Here is a 25,347-nt window from a genome sequence, read left to right on the forward strand (position 1 = left end):
GAGCTTGGAGAGGAAGGACTTTAATTACGTGGCATCTGTGCTGTTCTCATGCCCACGGCTGGAGGCTGGTGATATGGAGAAGGGAAGTAAGGTGCAGAGACTGGTCCTCCTCTGGGGCTCGCTGCCTCGTGGGAGGAACAAGCACCCGAAAAGTGATCCAGGGCGCAGCCTTTGAGTGGGACAGATGTGGGTTCAAGTTCTGACTATGCTGGGTGCTTGCTCTCTATATAGGTCTGCCCATGCCCTAAGTCCTGGCGTCTCTGAGTGTGACCTTGTTTAGAGAGTCCTTGCAGATATAAATAAGGATCTTGCGATGAGAGCATCCTAGATGAAGCAGGTGGAGTCCACAGGAGTCCTTACTAGAGGAGAAGACTCCTACATAGAGGTGAAGGCCATGTGAAGACAGAGGCAGAGAATGGAGTTTCTCCAGCTACAACTGGAACATGAGGGATAGATGAGCCTCACGGCCCAGAAGCCTCTCTGAAGGAGGCTCCTCTGTGTGCCACGCCCCAGAAGGGGGGTCGGAGGCACCCCAGGCCTGTCCGCTGAGGGCACCGGCCCCAGAACCATACTCACGGTTAAGCAGGTGTTGATGAGCGTGCAGACCTTCCCATCTCCAGTGTATTTGGGCAAACAGTTACAGACCGCCTGTCCGGGAGGGGAGGGAAATGGGTTATTTCACAGGGAGATTCTGCTGGCTCTCGCGTTCCAGTTCTGTTATGGTAACGGTAATGCCACAAGAGTCTATATTTGGTATAGGTAAGATCTTTCCTAGATTGATAATTGTCATTTTACATTTCAGCACACTTCACAGTAGCACTGGGATTGCCTACACAGGAGACTTTATTCTTTTAAAACACTGTTACCTTAGTTGGTCCCTTGCCTCCTTGGCACTCACCTCTTTTGTCACCTTGGTTGGTAAAGGCTCAGTGGCAAGGAAGCTAAGCTACGGCCCACTGGCATCTCCACCGCGTTCTTGTGCATCTCCACCCACGCTCCGCCCCGAGGTGCCCGCGCTGGGAGCTGCTGGAGGCCAGCTTTAGAGCCACATGGGTGGCACATGGGAAAACAATCCGTCAGACCCACTGGCCAAGGAAGTCAGTGGGGGCTTGAAGTTGAGGGAGGGGACACTGTCTGCAGGAAGCTGGGACTGTCTACTTCATCCTCATTTCCCTGGCGCTCTGCATGGGAGTGAGTGGGGCTGAAACCCAGCTCCGCTCTAGTTACTAAGCCGTGCACCCAGAAGAAAGGGCACCTGCTCCTCATGTGTCCACCAGAGGCGGCTTTTCCGGTTTCATGTCTACTTGTTGGAACCAGAACTCGTTGGCAGGGTGAGCCAGGGTCCAATGGCAGGTGTTCACTCCTCTGCCTCTTCCTTCATTATGGGCCCGGACCTCGGCCCCAAACCTTTATCAAGACACCCCCCAGCCGCCCCTCCTGGGCTAATATCCTGTCTCAGTGATCAACCCTGTGTCCCTCTCACTGCCTTCTAGGTCTGGAGGAGGATTTGGAGAGGCCCTGAGCAGCACAACGTTTCTAGGTTTTCCTTATTCCATATGTGGTTTGAAATAAGAACTCAGTGGCAAGAGCTGAACCCCCAAATATGTCTAATTGTGCTGGGTTTTTCCAAGGTTATATGTGCAAACACACACACACACACACACACACTTCTTTAAAAGAAGTGTGGTTTTTCTTTTTTTTCTTATTTTTGGGCAATTGAGCCACCTGCTTGTTCTGCCTAATGGGATACCTGGCACTGAGGTTTGGGGCTCAACAAAGTCCCTAGAACATTCCCTGGGGACTTGACTTCATCATCCAGTTTCTGATACAGGTAATTTCCTCGTTAACGCTAGTTTCAGCTGCAAGGTTCGCCATGTTAGGGAATGAACGACTGACAGAAGGCCCAAGAACACGATCTTCTGCTGTGGCACATGCATTTCAGGGCCTCAAGCCAAAGAGAAAGTGTGGGATTCTGGACATCAGAAAGCCGAAAGAAAGGAGAGCATTGTTGGAAACTTTCCAGGTGTTTCTGAAACCATGTTGTGTTGGCAGCCGTCTATGTCTCCCCACACAGGAAGCCCCTTCTCCCAAGAACTCTTTGTCCCCTCACCCCCACCAGTTCTCATTCCCACAGAATGGCCTCTTGGGGAATTCGTTCAGAATTTCCCCCTACGGTGTTTGCTTCTGCTGCTGGTGTCCACAGGTCTGTTCTCAGCGCCTGTCTCTCAGGCCTGGGTCTGAGGGCCCAGGAATTTGCCGCTAGGAAAACTGAGGGCCTGGGAGGCGGGGAAGCTCACCTGGTTGGGTCCCGTCTGTGTGCACTCTGCGTTCTTGTGACAGCCACCATTGTTCTCCAAACATGGGTTGATCTCTTTAAAACAAAAAGCCAATATGTGGCATGAAAATCAAGCCTCATTTCCAAGTAAAGACATCTTGAGGAAGGAGGCAGGATGGCGAACTGAACAAGGCAAGCAGATGTCCAAGTGTGATTCAGTTTTCCAACAACTCTGAGGCAGAAGTAACCCAAAAGGGCAGGTCCAGATTCTTTTCTCAAAGTCACCTCTTCTGGGACGGGACTTTGCCAGCAGAAGCATAGTCTGTGGGCTTGCACCTGTCCCTCTCCTGAATGAATATGAGCATTTTCAGCCAAGGACCTGAAATAATAGAATCTCGGAGTCCAATCCAACATGCTATGAAGGAAGAAATTTAGGAATTAAAAAAGTCACTTGTAACTATCACAATATAATTGCTTCAGGGAAGAATCATCAATAGATTCTCCATCTAGGAGGACACTTTGATGAGGAACAGGATCTTTGCTGGGTGCTCAAGTATCTCCCCATTGACTGCTTCTTAGTAGCACTGGGGGAAAAGCAACAGTACCGTGGAGAAATCAGATAGCACCTTGGCCAAGTGGTCAAAATTCACATCACAGATGAGAGGCGGCTGGAAATCACGAGCCTCCGGTGTGATATCCTGAGCAGGATGCATTATCGCTCCTGTGATATCGGGTCTGGAATGCATCATCTCAATATAATCATGAACAAACATCAGATAAACCCCACATGAAGGACATGCAATGTAAAACAAAGTTGGGGAGGTGGACTGTCTTCTTCCAAAATGTCAATGTCATAAAAGACAAAGCAAGGCTGGAGAATCCTCCACGATTCAAGGAGACTAAAGAGACACGGCAGCCAAATACGATGCCCATCCCTAACCTGGATCCTCCTCTAGAGGAAAAAATGCCGAAACGACATTATGTTATGGGGTCAGGGGACAAAATTAGAATACAAATGGCAATTAGACAAACGTATCATATCAGTAGTAAATTGACTTAAGTTGCTAACTGCTGCGGGTATGCAAGAATTCACCCCTATTCTCTAATATGCCCAAGTATTTAAGGGTAAAGGGAGTATCATATATATAGTTCACTCTCAAATGGTTTAGGAAAAATGTGTACAGACATAGAGAGGGCAAATGATAAAGCAAATGGAGCAATACATCAACAATAGTGAATCCAGGTAAAAAGCAAGTGGACCTGCTTTTGTACTATTCTTGCAATGCTTCTGTGTGAATTTTTTTTTTTTTTTTTTTACAACGAAAATGTTAAAAGTCAGACAACTACTACGGCATGCCTTTAGAGTAGAACAGTGTGTAGCCATGAAGATAATGATTTGGAGGTATACTTATTTTCAGAGAGAGTTGTTCTTCCATATTGCTAGGCATAGTAAACATTATGTATCATAACAGAATTTTCATTCAAAGAAGTATGTGTCTACATAGCAAACTGGAGTGATAGGACAATAGGAAGGGTGGTTACTTCCAGAATATTCTCTCCCAGCATATATGCATTCTCTAATTTTTCTACAGGGAGAATGTGCTATTGTGTAAAAAAAAAAAAAAGAACTAATAAGTGTTAAAAAAAATTCAGTCACCACCATAATGTTTAACTGGAACAAGTCTCTCCCTTTCCTCCTTCCCAGGTGATTTTTGGCCATCACTGCGGTCACATTTTCACGCCCTCATGCCTTCCTGCCCAGGTACACTTAAAGATAACTCCAGCAGTGGCAGGTCCTAATAAGAGGACCACTGGCCAGGACTCTGATTCTTGAACCGTGGCCACTGGACAGCGAGGGACCTACCGAGACAGACGGAACCTACCGAGGCACACGATGCCATCGCCCGTGTGGCCTGCCCGACACACACACCGCCGGCTCCCGGGGGTGGTTCTCCTGCAGTCAGCCCGGGCAGAACAACCTCCGTTGCTGGTCTCACAGGCGTTGATGGCTGTAGGAGAGAGGGGGCGACGCCAAGCAGAGCAGGAGGGAGATGGGGGGAAAAGAAACAGTGATGAGGGGCGCCTGGGTGGCTCAGTCGTTAAGCCTCTGCCTTCGGCTCAGGTCATGATCCCGGGTTCCTGGGATCGAGCCCCGCATCGGGCTCCCTGCTCGGCGGGAAGCCTGCTTCTCCCTCTCCCGCTCCCCCTGCTTGTGTTCCCTCTCGTTGTCTCTCTCTCTGTCAAATAAATAAATAAAATCTTTAAAAAAGAAACCAGTGACGTGTTTTTACTCGAGTGAGAAATGGAAGATACCTCAAAATGTCAGGCACTGGATTCAATATGAATAGTTCAAAAGAACACAAAGCACCAGAGGTCGTCCCTGGTGAATTCTACCAAACATTTAAAGAAGGATAGATAGCAAATTTTCACAAACTCTTCCAAAAGCTGGAAGAGGGGAGAGAACTTCCCAATTCATTTTATGAGTCAGTACCATGCTGCTGCCAAAGCCAGGCAGAGGCCGCACAAGAAAATTACAGACCAGTATCCTTTGCGAACCTAAACACAGACACCCTCAGGAAAATGTTTGTAAATCAAATTCGGCAATATATAACAAGAATTACATGCCACCACCAAGGGGGAATTTTGAGGAATGCAAGGTGGTTTATTCATTTATTTTTTAAAAGATTTTATTTATTTATTTGAGAGAGAGAGAGAGAGAGAGAGTGAGCAGTGGGGGTGGGGGGAGACGCAGAGGCAGAGGGAGAAGCAGGCTCCCGCAGAGCAAGGAGCCCAGTGCTGGACTCGATCCCAGGACACCAGGATCACGACCCGAGCCGAAGGCAGAGCTTAACTGACTGAGCCACCCAGGCATCCCTGCAAGGTGGTTTAACATTTAAAAGTCAGTTAATGTACTATTGCATATCAAGAGAATTAAAGACAAAACCACATGATCATCTCAATAGAAGGAACAAAAGCATTTGATAAAATTGCATGCCTTTAATAATAAAAACTCAACAGGCAAGGAATAAAAGGAAACTTCCTTAACCTGATAAAGGACATCTATATATGGAATAGAATTGAGAGTCCAGAAATAAACCCATACATCTAAGGTCAACCGGTTTTCCACAAAGATGCCAACACATTTCAATGGGGGAAAGATTAATCTTTTCAACAAATGATACTGAGACAATTGGATCTTCACATACAAAAACATGAACTTGGACCTCGGCCTCACAACATGTACTCAAATTAATTCAAAGTAGATCAAAGACCCAGATCCACTTGGAGTCCCACGCTGTGACCTTGGACAAGCCGCTTAGTTAATATGAACCTTGGGGTCCACCTATCGAGTTTTGTTTACAGGTTTAGAGACTCCCATCTGATCATGTATATGAAAGTGTTATAGAAATGTTGTCTGTTCTATTAACTTGTGTCTTCTGCTTTCACAGTTTTTCCTAAAAACAGAGGGCAAGAGAAACGTTATAGTTATTGTCTCTTCCCAGTTGTTTTCCCTGGTATACTGAGCACATGCTACTGCAGGAAACATCTGGGGCCTGGCTCAGGGTGCCTCCATGCTGGGAGAATCCACAGGGTGAGATGGTCTAGAAAGCAGGCTGGTAGGTTCATTGTCCAGCTCCACTATCATCTGGACCGAAGCCTGCCTGGACAAGGTGCATAAGAGAAAAATGATGCTAAGTGTTTCCATTTTTCTAGCACCAAATGTGTGGTGGGCCCTGTAAGAATATTAGCTTGCATTTATTGAGTGTGCTCTGTGCCAGGGTTGTTCTGAGCACCTCACGGGGATTAATCCAGGTTATTACCCAACAGTTCAGTGAGGGAGATTCTCTTATTGCCTACAACTTACAGATAAAAAAATGATGCAAAGATCAGTCAAGCAACTTTCCCAAGGTAGCACAAATGATAAGAACTTAGACTCGAACCCGGGAGAGTCTGATGCCAGGGCTACTTTAAACTGCTGTCTCATTCTGCCCTTGTACAGACAGGTCATTTCATCCCCAAACCACTCTGCAGGGGACACAGTTTTGTTTACTTCATAAGTGAGCTGAGGGGGCTCAGAGCAGGTAAGAGACCCACCCAAAGCCACGTGGGTAGGAGGAGGAAGAACTGGGATTCAAGCCCCTGGCCCACTCCAGAGTCCCCACGCCTGGGCCACACCCTAGGTCAATCAATCCAGTGTTGTTAAAGTTCTCCAGGTGATTTCAATCACGGTCAAGGCCGTGAACCGCTGTTTGGAGACGAAAACAGGTGCAACTGACCCACCCATTCCTAAGCCAACACATGCCCGGTCCGTGAACAATAGTTTTCTTGCCCCGGGGCCCAATCAGTTGTCCTGTTACATCCAGTTCACTCTCAGCGGCTGGTAGCGGCTGCCCAGCCAGTCTGCAGGAACACAGACCTCTCAACAGCTCATGCTAGCCTCGTGTCCCCCAGCAGACCCCTTCCTCGCTTGCCTGTGCACACCGTTCCATTCCCTTGGAATCCTGCTGCGCATTTGCACGAGGCTGTGCCGTCCGGATTGAGAAGGCAGCTGCAATGAGAAGGGGCAAGTGCTATTTGTGAAAGAAAAAAAACAAAACACAAAAAACAAAAACCATATAACACCACCCCCTTCTTCCCCAGCACCCAGCTCCTGCTCCCATGTGGCACTCACAGGTCTTGCCTAAGCGGTGGAAGGAGAGGCCATTCCTAGCACAGCCCCGCCAGGGACAGCTAAAACTGCAGGTGTGCACATGCAAGCATCGGCCCAGGGATAGGCGGGATAGCTACCAATCTTTAGAGAGCCACTTATGTACTTGGAGCTGTGCTTTGCACATTACTTTGTAGAACCTACACAATATCCAATAGCCCTAACGAGCAGATATTATTAGTCCCATTTTATAGATGGAGAAACTGAGGCTTAGAAGCATAAAGTAATTGACTCAAGGTCATGCAGACAATGAAATGGACAGAGGCTGATTTGAATTCAGATCTAAGCCCAGTTACTGGGCTAACTAATGAACCACGAAGCCCCTCTGGGAGTTAGCAGTATGAAGCTGAAGTCTGAACAAGTAAGGCTTGGCGGCAGGAGAAAGGTTGGATGAAGGTCAGGTGCACTGCCTATCCTTGGCTTCTATGAAAGAGTCCCCGTGGCTTGAACTGGGGGTAACAACTGGCATTTTTGCCAACAGGCCAGGTAACTCAGGGGGCAGCTTGTTTAAAAGGCTGCATCTGGCAAGGTGATGGTGGCCTTTTCAGAGGGAATTTTCATTTCATACTTAATTTTATCCTAACTCTTCCAAAATGGTCTCAGGAAACGATTACCCCGAGGTGGACGCTCTTAGGAAAGGATCCCCTTTGCATCACCCCCAAAGAAAGCTCCGAGGTACGCACCTGGCACTGGTGTGGCACATCCCATTGCAGCCGTCTTTCGTGATCTCTGAGAAAGAGAACCAATTGCTGGGTCAGTCCTTTCATACTAAACCTACCTCAAGAACTTTCTTTGAGTACCTGGTGGTAAGAAAAGATTTAATTCCTCGGAAGTAATGATACGCATCATGTGAACCATGTAAAACTCTGGGACCTTGTAAATCCTTTTTTGCGTGGGCTGCCAGGAAGCTCAGAGCCAAACTGGAAGGTCAAATATACCGATGGAGTTGTCCACTGTGTGCCAGGCTCCGTGCCACACGGCAAAATCAAGGAGAGTGAAACACAGTCTCTTCCCTCAAGGTCTGGATGTTGATGCATGTTCCTCACTGGGGCCTGATTTTTTACTTTCATTTATATTTCTTACATTCCTTATTCTTTCTAGTTTTTCATCATTTTATTACAGAGTGATATAAACAAGCAAAACCCAATTATAACTAATATTAAACTTTTTTTTTCTTTCGCATATGCAAAAATAACCCAGGGCCAGGCAGGCACACGGCAGGTCCCTATTATCTATGAGCTCCATTCATTCCTAAATGTCCTGGAAGAGCATAGGCTCTTGCCCTTGGACACCCAGCTAACAGATACTTCCCAGCAGGGGAGGATCCAGAAAGAAAGCATTAGAGACGAAGAAAGAGTACCCTCTGGGAAAGATGCGCGTGTTAAGAGCCTTTGGGATAGAATCTCATCAGAGCTGGCCGAGTCACGTAGAAGGTCCAGAAGGAGAGACTTGACCGTCAAAGCGGTCCGTTTCGTGTCAGAGCGAACAGTGAGAGGCTCCAGCAGGCTGGAATGGATGCAATGCGATTTTGTGCCTTTATGTATGCTCTTCCTTGAGCCTGGAAATCCCTTCTCTCTCCATTCTCTATCCACTGAAATTCCAATCATCTTTTAGGTCCTCCTCTCTGAAATGAGCTCTAAACCTTCGAGCCAACTTCAGTGAGTAGGCAGTGGCGACATGCTGTGCTCTTTTGAGCAAGATGTGATGCCCCTGTCTGGCCTCAGTGATGTCTACCATGCGCTTGGGAGTGGGGCGTTTGCCCCAAACAAAGGAGTTCTCTTCCTCGCTCTAGTCTAGAGGCTCTCTCCTCTGTGCTCTCATGCCACTAGTTTTTGAACACTATTGAACATTTATTTCCATTTCTAGGCTGGAAGCTCCTTGTGCAGGGTGTGCACGGAGACCAGCCTGGAAAACTGGGTGAGGGCCAATTGGTGAAGAGCCTTGTACTCCACCCTGCTAAGCTGTTTCTCTTGCAGGCGATGAACTTTCTCCTGGAGTCAATGAAGAACCATAGCAGGTTGTCAAGTCCTGGGAGGGGGTGGGAAATATGGTCTTACCTATGGTTATAGGCTGAATGTTTGTGTCCTCTTTCCCCCCCAAATCCATATGCTGAAACCTAATCTCCAGTGTGATGGTATTGGGGTTGGGCCTTTGGAGATGGTCAGGTCATAAAGGCGGAGTGCTCACGAATGGGATTGGTGCTTTTGTAAAAGAGATCCCAGAGAGAACCCTGGCCTCTTCTGCCGTGTGAGGACACGAGAAATTGGCAGTCTGCCACCCAGAAGAGGATTCCCACCAGAACCAGACAGTGCTGGTCCCTACTCTCAGACTTCCAGCGTCCAGAACTGTGAGAGAGAAATTTCTGTTGCTTATAAGCCATCTCGTCTACAGTATTTGTTATAGCAGCCCGAACTAAGACATCTGTGTTTTGGAAAGTTCTCTCCGGCCACCATGTGGAGGATGCAATTGAAGAAGCTGGGACAGGGGGCAGAGGGGCAGATCACAAGTCTCCTGCTGGGAGCTGAGCAGCAGGAGGGGATGAGGAGGTTAGAATAAGGTAGACATGCTAGTGAGGGAGTGAGGGAGCAGGAGTGGAAGGCGTGAAGGCCACGCCGATGGCTTCTAGATTGGGTGAGCAGGTGGGGGTAGGCTGGGTCTTTCTTCCCAGTAAGGAAAGCAGGAAGAGTGAGCCTGGAGGTCCACCCCTGGAGCACATTAAGAAACATCGGTGCAGGGGAGCCTGGGTGGTGCAGTTGGTTAAGCGTCTGACTCTTGGTTTCGGCTCAGATCATGATCTCAGGGTCCTTGGCGCGAGCCCTGTGTTGGGCTCTGTGCTTAGTGGGGAGTCTGCTTAAGTTTTTCTCTCCCTCTCCTTCTGCCCCTTCTCCCCTGCATGCTCTCTCTCTCTCTCTCAAATAAATAAATCTTAAAGAAAAAAAGAAACATCAGTGCCGTGTGGTGGGGTTGGGGGAAATGGGTCTGTTCAGATCCTGTTAGTGGGAAATTAAATGGATATATTCTCTGAAGGACAACTTGGCAGTAAAGAGCGAACCCTTCCCCCAAAGTGCCAACCTCTGACTCAGAAGTCCTATCTCGAGAAATATCAGTGAATGAGTAAGTTAGACAAATGTGGGAGATGTATACATGCGACATTCATTGCAGCATTATGATGACAATAGAGAATTGGTTTTACAGAGTGTGGTATAGTCATATAATGGAATAGTATATGAAAATTAAAAATGATATTTACTGATATTTATTCACATGGAAATATATCCATGACATATCGTGAAATGAAAAAGTAGTCTGTAACACTGTGCAGAGCGCAGTCTCAGCCACACATGCCTAGAAAAAGGTTGGAAGGCTAATGTAAAATATTTTTTTTTTAAGATTTTATTTATTTATTTGAGAGAGAGACTGAGAGAGAGAGAGCATGAGAGGGGGGAAGGTCGGGAGGGTCAGAGGGAGAAGCAGACTCCCCGCCGAGTAGCGAGCCCAATGCGGGACTCGATCCAGGGACTCCAGGATCATGACCTGAGCCGAAGGCAGTCGCTTAACCAACTGAGCCACCCAGGCGCCCAGGCTAATGTAAAATATTAATGATAGTTTGTTCCTGCTGTGGGAATGTATTTCTTATTTTTCTCTTTCTGCTTTTCTTTTCTTTTTTAAAAGATTTATTATTTGTTTGAGGGAGAGAGAGAGAGTGAGCATGAACAAGGGGATGGGCAGAGAGGGAGAGGAAGAGAATCTCAAGCAGACCCCTTGCTGCTGGTGAGGGCCAGTTGGTGAAGGGCTCGATCTCAGGACCCCGAGATCATGACCTGAGCCAAAATCAAGAGTCAGACGCTCAACCGACTGAGCCACGCAGGCGCCCCTGCTTTTCTTTATTTTACAAACTTTTTGTGGCAAGTAGGAGCTACTTTGGTTGCCAAAGGAGGTAATAAAGGTGTCATTTCTTTTTTTCTTTTTAAAGATTTTATTTATTTACTTGAGAGGGAGATGGGAGTGAGAGAGAGGGAGACAACAAGTGGTGGGGGGTAGAGGGAGAGGGAGAGACAGATGCCCTACTGAGCAGGGAGCCCGACATGGGGCTCCATCCCAGAACCCCAAGATCATGACCTGAGCCGAAGGCAGACGCTTAATAGACTGAGCCACCCAGGCCCCCCCTAAAGCTGTCTTTCTATTTTAGGAAGACAGAAAGGTAGCTGCTGGGAAGCGAGGCTCAGAACACATCATAAGGACTGAGGGGCTTGTCCTTACCTGTGTCGCATCTCACTCCTCGCCAGCCAAGGTCACAGGTGCAGGAACCGTCGCCTGAGGGTCCTTGGTTGCATCTCCCATGGACACAAGAACACACTAAGTGGAAAAGCGCCCACAAATTGTTAGCCCTCTGGCCTGTGTTCCGGAACTCATTATCATTTACTATGAAGAGGCACTTCGCATGAAGGGCACTTCATTCTCCCACCTGGTTCCAGAGCACCATTGTCCTCAACGGAGGGCTGGATTCACAGGAAGGGCAGGGGGCACAGGAGAAGAGTCGAGTTGGGTCATGATTTGACAGAGACCACAGTTGTGGGACGTGTAGCACTGTGGCTTGGTGACGGAAGCAGGGTGAGCGTGTCCTCAGCTAAGCTTAGCGGAGGACTCAGGGTTGTGTGTGACGCCCTGGGACGGAAGCATGTTTGTTCCCTAAGGTCTGTCCGCTAGGTTTATATAAACCTGGGATAGCACTGCCTTCTTTTACAACATAGAAAAGCCGATTCCTTTGTTACGCAGCAGTGCCGTGAGCCTCTGAGAACTGGTTAAAAGCCTTGGATGCCTTCCCCCAGGGAAAAGCATTCAGGTTTGGGACTTCGCTAGACTCCATGAAGGTCATCTACGGATCACCGGTTAGGAAGTCCCGCACAACTGGAAGCAGAAGATGCTTCCAAATGACAGAAAGAGTCAGCACTACAGTTGCAACTATATATTATATGGTCCAATTGTGGTGATTCAATTATATATTGGTTTTGTCTGGCTTGGAAAGCTGATGACAAAGCAGTGATAGTCAGGTCCGACTTATGGTTTTTAGTTCAGGGTAGGAAAAAAAAACGCCTCGTTTTCTCATCATGGATTAGGAAATTCCTCCTTGGAATGAAACGTGGTTGGTTGGGGAAGGTCAAGAAACAGGTCCAGTGTGTGTACGTCCTTGGGCACAAGGTCAGAGAATGCAAACAGATGATGATTTTTGTGAAAACAGCTTAAAGCATGTGGCTTACTGGGAAGGTGAATTAATAGAGTAATCTTCAGGTAAAGGCCTGCATGATTCAAGAGCAAGGCTTTGGAGCCAAGCAAGATATGCATTCAAACATCAGTTCTGCTTCCCACCAGGTGTGACCTTAAGGGAAGTCATTCAGCTCTGCCTTAATATACTCATCTGTAAAATGGGTACATAAGGTTCCTGTGTGGATTAAACCAGATACCGTGCACAAACGGGCGTTTCAAACTATCAAGCAATGTCCAAACCTGAGAGGCTAACCATGAGGATCAGTGCGCACAGGCAAACACAGAAACGTGGTTGGTTGGGGAAGGTCAAGGAACAGGTCCAGTTAGTGATTGAAAATGTTTGGAAAACACTGTTCTATGCAAATTACACAACACAGACATTCTCACAATTCACATGATAATAGAGGTGGGGTTCCAGCCTTGCCCCAGAGCTAGGGCACAGATGGCCCCCCGCTGCTTTCCCACAGTGGGTGGGGAGGTCATGCTGGGTGGGGAGGGAGGAGGGTGCACACCTTGGTCGCAGTGGGCGCCGTACTTGCCCTCGGCGCAGGTCTCACAGGCTGTGCCCACGAAGCCCTCTCCACACTCACACACACCCGTGCCGTTCACCCCGTCCAAGCAGATCCCGTTTCCAAAGCAGACGTTCCCGGCTTTCCCAGGGCAGGGCTGGCACTGGGGACCAAAGAAGCCCGCACAGCATGCTCTCGTCTGAAACCGAGGGACAAGGCTGGGCTGGGACAAGGCCCCACCTCCATCTCCGTGGCTTCTGTCCCGTGGCAGTCTGGAAATCCAGCTGGCGGGGCGGGCTGTGTGCCTGGAGGGCGCCAGGGGCAGGATGCAGTGGGGAGGCAGGAGAGAGGGAAAGGAAAAAGGCAAGCAAGAGACTAGGATGAAGACCACCGGAAAAGGAGGCAGCAGGAACAGAGAAAAGAATAATGCAGGTGATGCCAGTGGGGACCCCGGCCCCTTCCTGGTGTGTTACTCATCTCCATGCTGCTGAGCCCGGAGAGGCCTTTGCAGGGGAAGCCTCGAACATTTTAGAAGTGAGTCTCTTGTAGTTTAGGGAAGCCCTACAGGCTGTGCACTTGGCCTGGGCCTGCCTTTCTTCTTCTTCTTCTTCTTTTTTAAAAAAATTTTAATTAAATTTTTAATTTTAATTCCAGTATAGTTCACATACAATATATTAGTTGCAGGTATACAATATAGTGATTCAGCAATTCTATATATTACTCATTGCTCATCATAAGTGCACTCCTTAATCCCCATCACTGATGCTTTTATTCTTTTTTTTAAAAAAAGATTTGTTTATTTATTTGAGAGAGTGAGAGAGAGAGAGAGCTCGCGCATGCATGAGTGCATGGGCGGGGAGGAGCAGAGGGAGAGGGAGAAGCAAACTCCCCGGGAGCAGGGAGCTCTATCCCAGGATCCCCAATCATGACCTGAGCCGAAGACAGAAGCTTAACCCACGGAGCCACCCAGGCGCCCCAGGTGGCTTTATTCTTGAGGGCACTAACACACGCACGTCTACATTACTCAGTGCTCAGCACAATGAGTGCAGATCCCATCTGTCACCAGGCAACATTGCTACGCGATTACTGACTATATTCCCTAGCCCGCACTTTTCATCTCTGTCTTATTTTATAACTGGAAGTTTGTACCTCACAATCCCTATCACCTATTTCACTCGTCCCCCCTCTGCCCCCCCCACTTCCCCTCTGGCAACCACCAGTTTGTTCTCTGTGTTTAAGAGTCTGGTTTTTTTTTTTCAGTTTTTTTTTTTTTTTTTTTTTGGTTTGTTTCTTTGTTCCTTTGTTTTGTTTTTAGGTTCCACATATAGAATTATTGAATCACTGTGTTGTATGTGTGAAACGAATATACCATTGTATGTTAATTATACTTCAGTAAAAAATAAATGGATGAGCATGGCTGTGTTCCAATAAAACATTTCTGGATACTGGAAAACAAGACCCCAAAACCCCACAGAATCTTCTGCAGCCCCAAGCTCTGCAGCTTAAGGGCCAAACCATCTTGTTTCTGTAGGATAGGCCGAGGCTATGGCTAGTCTTCTGGGGAAGAGGCAGGACAGGAAGTTATAAAGAATTTTCCTGCAGATTCCAAAGCAGCAGTGCAGATGTGCTTAGCTCTGGGGTCCTGTTTTCTAAACAAGCAGGTGCACCTTCTCTTTCCTTAGGAAGCTGGCCGTCTCCTCCGTCCCTGTTGTGACAATGAGGAGGTCCTCCCAGGCTCCCAGTCTTTCAATTTCCTCACCATGCAACTGAATATTGCAGCTTTTCCCTGTTTCCTGCTGTCCTGAGTTTTCCTGCTACCATCGCTACCTTGCATGACGATGACAGTGACAATGAGGATGATGAGGAGGAAGAGGAGAGGCAGAAGGAATAGATGTGAAGGCATCTGAAAAGTGTGACATACGATAAAACTTCCCCATGCTGCTGCAGGAATTGGAAGGGCGATTCAATCGTTATACTCACAATGATGGTTTTCACGCATTTTGCCCGGCACCCAATGAACAGGGTTCGCTTGCCCATGAAATAAATGGTATAGATACATCTCCTCATCTCTTCACCCTATGAAATAGAAATGATTATATCAGCTTTTGGGTGAGGGAAAAGTTCCAATCTGTAAGGGCAAATAGGTGGGTGACGTATTGCTGTTTCTCCCACTGAAATGTTCTGGAAAGGGAGGGGGTCTGCTTCTTGGAGCTGCTTTGTAAGGAAGAAGACACAAAAACGCAATGTTGGTTGCCAGAACCAAACAGGTGGCAAAATCCAAATTATTATACCTTAAGGTGGTACTCTGTAAAAAGAACTTTTGTCTAGAAAACTAACTCAAGTTTGGAAGAATTGTAGAGTACATTAGATAAAATTATCCTGTAATAACAAGATTAAACTCTAGTGAGAGAATCAGCATTGGTATCATCCGAAATTCTTATTCGCATGCTATGAGAGGTGCATAAACATCTATTTTTTTGTAATGATTGGAACATTATCGGAAGTAGCTTTCGCAATAAATAGCTACAAGAAACATTGGTAATTAATTCAAAGACATGTTAACTTCTCCCAAGTTTGCCATCTGTTTCTTAGAGAGAGTTGTAAGTTCAACTATAAAAGGAAATCAGGCAGGTGAAACTCATCCAGATTGGATGTGGTTTTGGTTATGGAGTCTGCCCTTCTCTAAGGTTTCTTGCTCTTGTCCTCAACTGGCTTCCGGGACTGAAAGATGTAGAAAGTGAAAAATGCCTTCCTGTATTGTGCATCAACTGATGTGAATCCCAGCTTCTATTTATGTATTAATTAAATTATGCTTCGGTCCAAAAAAAGATTCAAGACTTTAGAAAGGTGCACATATGATGGTAAAATTAAATTAAAACCAAGTACAGGAATTGAGGGCAGTGAAAATGAGGTATGCTTGAGGTTCATTTTCTTTCTTTCATTTTTTTGAGGTTCATTTTCTAATTTGGACCTCCTGGAATCTGGAAACTATTTTATCAAAGCAGACAAAATACTTACTAGTTGTTTAGTTCCAAACGGGCAAACTGGCTGCTGGAGACACTTGCCACATTTTCCCTTGGTAAAACACAGACAGGCAAAGTGAACATTTCACCATTCTTAATTTTAGTGCAAAGGGAGGCTGCAAGTATTTTACAGACCTTGGAGCTGAAGGGTTTAGGATGTAGAATTGAAACTCAGAAAGATATTAGGGAAGTTCATCTGGTCAACCCTTGGGAGCACCTGGGAGCTGAGGACTCAGCGTGGAGATAATATACACTATTATAAAACAATGAGCACAACTTAAGAATGACAGAAATTTTTAAATGTGACCCGTTCCTAGAACAGGAGGAGGCCAATGTGACTAGTTCTTAACTTGGCCCCCACCAGACAGGATAGTGCGGTCGTTCACGGTTCTGGCTCTGGGGCCAGACTGCCTGGATTTGAACTCTTTGTCTGCCACTTGCTAGTTCTGTGAACCTGGGTACATTCCTTAACCTCTTTGTGGCTCATTTTCCCCATCTGTAGAATGGGGATAGTAATAGTACCTATTTTGTAGGGTGTTGTGTGGACGGATTAATACATGTAACATGTGTATTAACCCGTATAAAACCATTATAACAATATAAAATATGTGCAGTGCCTGGCACATAATAAGTGCCCCCCAAATGTCAGCAGTTATTACTATTACGGAAAGATCCTACACCATCCCATGGACTGGAGTGAAAAGGCTGCATTACCGAATCCTCTGTTACACCGAAATAATGCAGCTCCCTATTTTCTCTCCCAGTAGACCAGGCTTGGCCAATACCTGCCGTAGGTGCACCCTAGCCCCCCTCTCTGCGCCTACATCAGGCGTGGCATGTTTCCCACTGAGGAAGACTATGGCTTGAGAATCCTGCTCAGTACAACCCTCCAGGGAAGTTCCCAGGCACCCAAGGTACAAGTCATTGCACTGGACTGTGAGCCCACTGAGGGCAGGGATCATGTCTCATTTATCTTTGTAGAGTCAAGTTGATTCTGTTTCTTCATACATCAGAGATCCTCACTCAATGTGTTTTTGAACCGAATTGAGATGTCCTGATAGATGAACTTTATGCTTAAAAATTTATAAAAAATGAAACCAACAGGTGCATCATTGGCCTTGGATATAACTTACTTGTACAATAGCAGTGTCGTTATTATCACATCTATTCTTCTGAATTTCCAGAACTTTCCCCAAGCCATGGATCACTCCCTTGTCAGTGGCCGCATTGGTGTAGTTTATCGGGGCCTCATTTACGTAGAGCTGTGAACAAGAGGGTTGAATGTGAGCTTGATTGTAGTGATTTCAAGGGAAATAGCAACGATAGGGATTAGAGGCTATCACTATCCCAACAGTCTCGGAGATATTCCAGTATCCACCTGGAAGGTAGCACTCTGTAGTGGAAAGAGCTCTCTTGGGGAGGAGAGTCTAAGTAACAGTCCTGCATCTGGCACCATCTTGTTGTGTGACCTCGGGGCGGTTGCTTTTCCTCTCTGAATCTCGATTTCTTCTTTTGTAAAAGAAGAGGCTGTTCTAGATCATCTCTAAGGTTTCTCTCCACCCCTCACATTAGTTGGTTTATGACTGCTTGAAGAATTCTGAATCATGATTGTTACATGAGTCCCATTGGCAAAATGGCTCCATGGGGTGTGCTTCCCTGTGCTGTGGATTGGTGGTCCTGGAGGTTTGAATGCCTTCTATAACCAAGGCATGGAGAAGGGAACTCAATGGTCTTTCAGCACATCTCTATGGTTAGTTTGTAAGCAACCCTTAGAAAGGCCAAGCAACAGGTATTTAAGAATAAAAATAACTAGCATTTTTTAAGTGTTTTTGTTTGTGGAAAGTGTTCCACCAGATAGTATCATTTCCCAGTATGTGGCAGGTGCTCAGAGGTTCTGCATTACATGCTGCAAACTCAAATTCAACTCTGAGTTGCAACTTGTTTTGTTTTGATTTTTTTAGGGGAGGCTACCTTAATGATTGAGTAATGCAAAACAAGGGAATCCATTCATCCATTCATTAATATCACTAATATAATTGGGAACAAATAGTTCTTTAAAAAATTAGAGAGAGATGGGGCGCCTGGGTGGCTCAGTTGGTTAGGCGACTGCCTTCGGCTCAGGTCATGATCCTGGAGTCCCGGGATCGAGTCCCGCATCGGGCTCCCTGTCGGCGGGGAGTCTGCTTCTCCCTCTGACCCTCCCCCCTCTCATGTACTCTGTCTCTCATTCTCTCTCTCGCAAATAAATAAATAAAATCTTAAAAAAAATTAGAGAGAGAGAGAGAGAGAGTGTGTGTGTGTGTGTAGGTGTGAGTTGGGAGAAGGGGGAATCTTTACTGTACTAAGAAAATGTTAAGTTTGTATCCAAAAAGGGTTTAAAAATGATTAATAACATCCCCAAACTCCCCACAACAGCAATATTAAAATGACTCTTTTAAGTACTGAAATTTGAACTGCCATGGAATGTTAAAATCCCTTATGATTTGCTTGGAGTCAGGTGAATTTCCGTTGCGTGTTGAGATCAATCATGGCTGAGCTCCACAGAGGTCTTCTAGCGTCCATGTACATTTGGAAAACTAGCAGGGAACCTTACAGGTGCTGTCAAATGGTGCTTGCAGCACAAACTTCCAGAATTCTGAGATACTGAGCTACTTAAAAAATATCAAACTAACATAACTTCTGATGCTATAATACCGTTGATTTGGCATTAAAAAAACGTCTGAATCATCTTCTTTGTGAGATGTACCCAGAGAATTATGGGCTGCATTAAAATTTTTATTTGAACACAAGTTTACTGGGTTAGAGAGCTTTTTTGTAAAATTCCGTTGTCCTAAGAGAAAGTAAATGAGTTATGGATAAAAGCAAAACCTTGACTGTGAGGTAGAACTGTTTATTGTGAGTTAAAAGCCTCTAGTGTAAAATTGCTCTAGATCAAAGAATTTCCAAACAAATGGAAAATAAACAGGACAGAGTTGAAATTTATTCAACTAACTACATTAGAAAATTCATCTGTATGTGATGAAGTAAGAAATGATACGGATAAAAACAAAAAAATCTAAGTTCTTTACCAATAAAAAGTTGCCTTACCAGGAAAAATAAGAAAATGTATTTAAAAGGATCTCCTCAAAGTTATTCCATAACAGGTGGGGTTATTCGCAGGAGTGGGAGGAAAATATTTGGAAGTAACGAAGAGTTAGGCTCTTTTTCTTTTACCCAAGCAGATGGAAACAAAATGTCCACAAAGCTTCACTTGTGGTTCAGTGATGATACCACAGAGAACATTGTTTTAACATTGCACTTTTTAAAAGGACCAAATAATATTAATGCTAAAAAATGTCGGTGATTAAACTTTCTTCCTCTTAACATTGTGCTTAGTTTATCTTAAGCAATAATTTGTTTTTATTAATTTTTCTTATGAGAATTTACACTAGAGTTACACTGTAGTTTCTTGTTGAATTTTCATAAACCAGTCTTCTTCCTTGATGTTTGAAATATGTCATTAGAATTATACTTGAAATACTTTACATATTTAGTCTCATCAATTCTTTTTCATGAATTCTGAACACTGAAATATTTAGTGGTTCTGTGAGCTAGATAGATATTGGGATACTGGTGTGGGGTCAGCTGGTCCTAGGACCGCGGGTCCCTACGATAAAGCAATCACGACATTATTCACTCGGCTGCTGGATCCCACATGTCACTTGGCCCCGTGGAGTCAGGGCCACATCCTGGGAGTTGGGTTTTGCTGCCAGGTACCCTTCTTAGAGACTGCTTGGGGACTGTCTGTTGGGTTTGTTAGGAACCAGTGTCAGAGGGCACTTGTGAGTGCTGGAATTCAAATACCATGATTAGTAAAGCCCACACCCATTATCCGAATGCTGGTAACAGGGAGGGTGAGCTGGGGAGCTTGGCAGTCTCTTTGCTTTTTATGGTGAAAGACAGACAACTGTCTTTTGTAGATAAGGCTTAGGAAGCACCAGTGAGATTATTCCAACATGGAAGTGATGACAGATGATAGGAGCTAAGACACTCACTCCTGGGTTTTAAGTAAAAGGGTCGCACCTGATCATCATGGAGAAAGAAGCCGAGGAGGTAGGAAAAGCCCAGCATGGTCTCCCGGTGCATGCCGTGGTGCAGGTCATTCTTCAAGAGTTTCTCCTCCAAGACCACATGATACCTGAGTACGTCCTCCTCCTGGGCAGCACACAGAAGTGAAAGTCAACCCACAGGTCAACCAAGCCCCAGTCACTTACTGGGCTGCCCCCAGCATGCCCAGCACTGTGGGAATTACCAGAACAATAGCTTGTTGAACTGTAAGGTCTGACCGAGGCATCAGGACGCAGTAGATATTAAATACTAAATCTGAGACACATCACCTCCCACATGGCCAGTCTTCCACGTGGGATGGTCCACAACTCCTGATGTGACCCTAAAACCCGGACTGAGGGCATGAAGCTCAAGGGAGGATTTTAAAGATGATTTCTTTCAAGAGAAGTGTTATGAAGAGAGAGTCCCCACACCCCAGCCTGCCTCTCACCCCAGGGACCACAAGAGGAGATTTGATGGGATGTTTTGAAGAACGTGATCGGTGGCAGATACGGTGGCCTGTGGGACTGGATTGTACTCAGGCCTGAGCAATCTCACTCCACGGATGGCTGGCAGGTTGATCCACTGGGAGGGAGGAGAGGTGTCCCTGCACTGAGACAGGCCACCACTCAATGCCGGCTTGGGACAAGAAATGACGTATGTCCTGTGGGCCAGATGTGTGGCAAGGTTGGAGAGAACTGGGACCTTAGGTCTTATCTTAGATAGCGGCCTAGTAGAACAGACAGGCTTCCCCAGGGGAAAAGCTGGAGGTGGGTTCTGGATGCTTAGGGTCGTGGAGGAGATTGATGACTATAGGGCTAGGGTGATGCATTCAGGTCAAGAGGACAGCAGTCAGAGACCACAGTGGTGGGTGGGGTCTCCAGTGAACCACCAAAGCATCGGGGAGGCAGGAAAAGAATATTTTCCACTGAACAGGTTCACAGGGACTGGGGCAGGGCAGGGGAGACAGGATGAAGGTGATTTCTGACCCCTCCCAGGAGCCCTGCTTGTTTATCATGTCAGTTACAAAAGTGTAGGACACTGTCCCTGCCCTTATGGACTTTATAAGCTCCTTGGTGAGCTAAGGCCTGCTCACTTGAAAGGACAACTCATCACACCATATAGATGCTGAAGGGCATGCAGATGGTCTGAACTCAGAGGCAGGAGAGATTTTCTATTGGCTCGGGTGGTGGGCCAGCTTCCCTGAGGAGGCCAGACTGGACTTGAAGAATGGGTGGGGCTATTCTGGAGGTAGTGAAGGCAGAAGGGCAGGCTTTCTTTTTTTTTTTTTTTTAAGATTTTATTTATTTATTTGAGACAGAGAGAATGAGAGAGAGAGAGCACATGAGAGGGGGGAGGGTCAGAGGGAGAAGCAGGCTCCCTGCCGAGCAGGGAGCCCGATGCGGGACTCGATCCAGGGACTCCGGGATCATGACCTGAGCCGAAGGCAGTCGAAGGGCAGGCTTTCTGATTGAGGGAGCATTATGTGCGTGTACGTGTGTTTGTGTGAGTGCACACATGTGCACTTGTATGTCTGTGTGTGGGGGTGGATACGAACAAAGGCATCAGACACCCCTTTGGCTTATTTAGGGTCTCTGAGACCGTCACTCTGGTTAGATCAGGGGGCTTCTGCAGAGAAGAGGTGGGCCAAGGACAGCTTAGAGGGACTTCAATTGTCCACATTTCATTAGTGTCTCTGTCTCAGGCACCTTATATGAAGATATAAGGGAAAATAGTGTGTTTGCTGTGCAAATACAGCTTCAGACATGTCCTCCCATCGTGGAGGCTGGGAGCAGGGCAACCCTGGCTCCCAAGTGAAACTTCTGGAGCCACCACTGAATAGGAGATGAATGGCGGCCAGTGGACAGAGGCCTTAAATACCTGGGAAGGTAGTCTGAACTCAGTCCTGCAAGAAATGGGGATCCACCCAAGGGTGTTAAGGCATAGAGTGGCATGATTGGAGCTTTGTATTCTTTGACAAAATCTTTTGACAAATTTGGACTGTCGAGCCCCAGATGTTAGGAATCAGGGAGGATAGAAGTGGGGAGAAGAGGAGGAAGACAGAGATGACCCACTTTCTCCTCATCCCTGCCGCTGACATTTCAGGGGACCAGGGAGGCCAGGGCGGAGAAGAGGGGTGACCAGGAGGATCCTTCCAGCTTCCTGGGACACCTGCATCCTTGCATAGGGTCCTGACTGTGTGTTCCCAGGGGTGTGAATGAAACACACGGGCAGAGAAAGTCTCTGCACAAGTATCCCTTAAGTATCTGGACACGGACAAGGAAGCTCTGATGAGAGAGTGGAATGGTCCCTGATTGGTGCATTGAAAAATGTTGAGTTTGAATGTTCAGAAATAATTTTCCTGGTTATCATTCCCAATACCTACTAGAGTTGTGACCTTCTTCTCCCGGATGTAATTCTCGATGGCCTCGTTGTTTGGAGCAAACACTGTGTAAGCGTCGGCTGCCTCGATCGCACTGGCCAGGTTATATTGCTGTGGGGGCAAGAGACAAAAACGCATGAGGGATTCCCCTGCAGGTACCCTGAGCCAGCAGGTCGCACAGCGAACGTGGTACTTACAATGATGTAGCCCCGGAAGATGGAATAGTCGGGCATCTGGTCCAGCCGGGTGAGCAGGTTTGGCAAGGAGACAGATAGGCTTCTTTGGGGAACCAGAACCTGGGAAAGGAAGTCCCCAGATTCTGTTAGCATGTGTCCGTAGGACTTGCTGCCCTCCGGTAGGTAGGCTCATGTCGCATGACCAGATGCAATGATAAGGACCACTGCTTGTCCACAGAGTGCCTCTGCAAATTTAACAAAGGGCACATTTTCCTTTGACGGTTGGCAACACCAAAGGGGGGTGCGTAGCCTGAGGAGTGAAGTGGGCTGGGGGTTAGCCCCACACCACCCTTGGGACAGGCATGGATATGCAGGGCACGACCTGCACACGTGTTCATGGTGGCCTTGGCAAAGGTGACAACAGTGTCCAAGGGCAGGTGTAGGGGGTCCTTAGGGAGCCAGTGCAACCTGGAGGCTAAGCAGAGGACCTGGACCAGTTGACAGGCATCCAGGAATCTTTTGTGGTCACATCACTTCCTCCTCAGTCCAGTTACTTAACCCTGAGGAGCCGTACTCGCCTCATTTGTGAAGTGAGGACAGTCGCATCTACTGTCTTAGGGTTGTGGTAAAAATCACACGAGATAATGTGACATGATACATTGTTCAGGGCCGGTACCTACTGCGCTGTCAATCATTCTAGTTGTTACTATTACCATGTACGAGACTAGGTGCCAATGCTGACGAGGGACACAGAGACACAGCCCCCCCCCACCCCCCCGCAGGATATGCCATCATGTGGGGGTCCGGGACTATACCGTGAGGAAGAACTATCAGTACAAGAGGGCATAGGGTGCCGAATGAGTTCTACACCCCTAAATCCCATGGAATTATAGGGGAGGAAGAAAGGAGTAAAACCATTTATTGAGGGAAGGCCTGCTAAGCAGTAGGCACTAAGAGAGAGAAGGTGTTGTTTTGTTCTCCCTGGGGAAGAAAAATGAGGCTCAGAGAAGTTATGTTGCTTGCCCAAATTCACATAGCTTGCTATGAGCCGGTACCCAGATGCTGTATGCCATCCTTGATGATATGGGCTGCAGGGATCGGGGAAGGCTTCGAGGAGGAGGTGAGACTTGAATTGGCCCCATGATAATAACGATCAGGACAGGAAATGGTTTGAGGGGCCATTGTACTAACAAGGTGTGGCCATCAGAAATGTAAATAAGGAGAGGTAATTTAATGTTTTTTAAAAAGGTTTTTCATAGGTTTTTAGTAGGAGAGCCAGGATTGGAGAAGAAAAATACCCTTGGTAAGTAATGTTCATTTGCATCGTAAGAAGTCAGAAATCCAGCATAGTTCCCTGCAAGTGATCACTTGCTCAAAAATGTGGGTTTCCTTAATGTTTCTTGGTAATACAAGGGAATTGTAAGGTTTTTTTTTTTTTTTTTTTCAAAAGAATGCACCCAGGCATCTTACAAATAGCTTCTCTTTTCTGCACAGAAATAGTTGACCTTTTCTGTAAATTAAAGTCAAAAGTGAGTATGGAAGTGGCCAGTGAGGATAATTTTAGTTAAAATGCTATTAGTTAATTGTCTTTTCCAATCTTCCACCTTTCCAAAGTTCCCAATATACCCTAAATTCTAACCTTAATTTTCAATGAAAATCCTAATATAGTAACCTAAAATTATAGGATAGCTTAAAACCCCATTTCCCGCTACACTTTTTTCTTCTATTTCGTACCTTTGAATACTGCTGCATTGTGTCTTAGAAGAAAATGAAAATTTCAAAATACTTTTTTTACCCTTTTCCATTTTTTTCCTAGGGCTTCCTTACCCCATCTTTTTAGGGTGCAATAATGCAGAAAGGGGAGAGGAAAAATAATACATAACCACTTGCCTTTCTTCTAGCTCTTGATTAAGATGTTCACATAAATCAGAAATATAATATATGTGGCCACACTTGAGGGCCTGTTTGCCGAATATAGACTAAGTAACAAATGAGTGTGACTGGATGCAGAGAACCTCTAAGCAGTTTTAACTCACAGAGCACAACCCAGGTACTCTTCCATTAGAGGTAGGGATTTCCACTCCCCCCTCACCGCCCCAGCGCGCCCCCCCACCAGCGCCACACCCCCAACCCCCGGCAAAGATGCTGTGCAGGAGGACGAATAAATGAAATGAGAAGAGATGCCGTACTTGTGGAAGGTTGCAAGCGCGTACCTTGTTGATGACGTGTATCAGGCCGTTTGTGGCTGCATTATCACCATCAACTACAGATGCCCCTTCGATCGTGACATTCTGTAGATGCAAACCACAGTGGGGCAGTGAGTCTCCATAGGGTAGGAGATTCAGGAATTGAAACTCTTTCTGGGTTTTATACTTCTCAAGCGGTAGTGACTTTCACACTTCTGACCATGACCCGAAGTTGGAAATATCTTTAAATTGTGACACACTAGGCATCTCTCTCTCTCTCTCTCTCACACACACACACACAATCAAAATAAAGGGATACTTTCCTCTACTATCTGGGAGGCCCCTGAACACCGATTCTATTCTTTTCTACTTCATTCCAAGAGTGCTGGTTGAGGCTCACCAAAGTGATCCTGTAGCCTGAAAAGTCCTACTGACAGTGTTGTGGGTTGCATTTGTCCTCAGTTTCATGTGTTGGAGTCCTAACCCCCCATACTTCAGAATGGGACCTTATTTGGAAAGAAGGTCTTTACAGAGGTAATCACGTTACAATGAGAGCATTGCAGTCAGCCCTACTCCAACATGGCTGGTGTTCTTATAAGAGGAGGAAATGGGACACAGACCGCGGTACGGGGAGAATGCTGTGTGACCATGAAGAAGGCCATCTACAAGCCAAGGAGAGAGCCTGGAACAGCCCCTTTCAATAGCCCTCACGAGCCAACCTTGCTCACCCCTTGAT

The 25,347-nt window shown here is 46.5% G+C and overlaps 1 protein-coding gene across 1 annotated transcript in view; it reads right to left on the minus strand.

The window, feature by feature from the left end:
- The window catches only part of STAB2 (stabilin 2), a 144,915-nt gene that overhangs the window by 41,993 nt on the left and 77,575 nt on the right, over positions 1-25,347 (minus strand). The window contains exons 31-44 of the mRNA XM_064590721.1: positions 24,639-24,716; positions 22,447-22,545; positions 22,253-22,360; positions 19,843-19,974; positions 16,914-17,042; positions 15,776-15,832; positions 14,738-14,833; positions 12,761-12,956; positions 11,244-11,339; positions 7,667-7,712; positions 6,748-6,824; positions 4,159-4,284; positions 2,298-2,371; positions 577-648 (exon numbers count right to left, since the gene is read on the minus strand). Of these exons, the coding sequence (XP_064446791.1) occupies positions 577-648; positions 2,298-2,371; positions 4,159-4,284; positions 6,748-6,824; positions 7,667-7,712; positions 11,244-11,339; positions 12,761-12,956; positions 14,738-14,833; positions 15,776-15,832; positions 16,914-17,042; positions 19,843-19,974; positions 22,253-22,360; positions 22,447-22,545; positions 24,639-24,716 (1,386 nt within the window). The remainder of the gene's footprint in view (positions 1-576; positions 649-2,297; positions 2,372-4,158; positions 4,285-6,747; positions 6,825-7,666; positions 7,713-11,243; positions 11,340-12,760; positions 12,957-14,737; positions 14,834-15,775; positions 15,833-16,913; positions 17,043-19,842; positions 19,975-22,252; positions 22,361-22,446; positions 22,546-24,638; positions 24,717-25,347) is intronic.

This window comes from Mirounga angustirostris, unplaced genomic scaffold, assembly GCF_029215605.1.
Source record: "Mirounga angustirostris isolate CCGP_5_RB_7025 unplaced genomic scaffold, mMirAng1.0.hap1 SCAF_5, whole genome shotgun sequence".
Lineage (NCBI taxonomy): Eukaryota > Metazoa > Chordata > Mammalia > Carnivora > Phocidae > Mirounga > Mirounga angustirostris.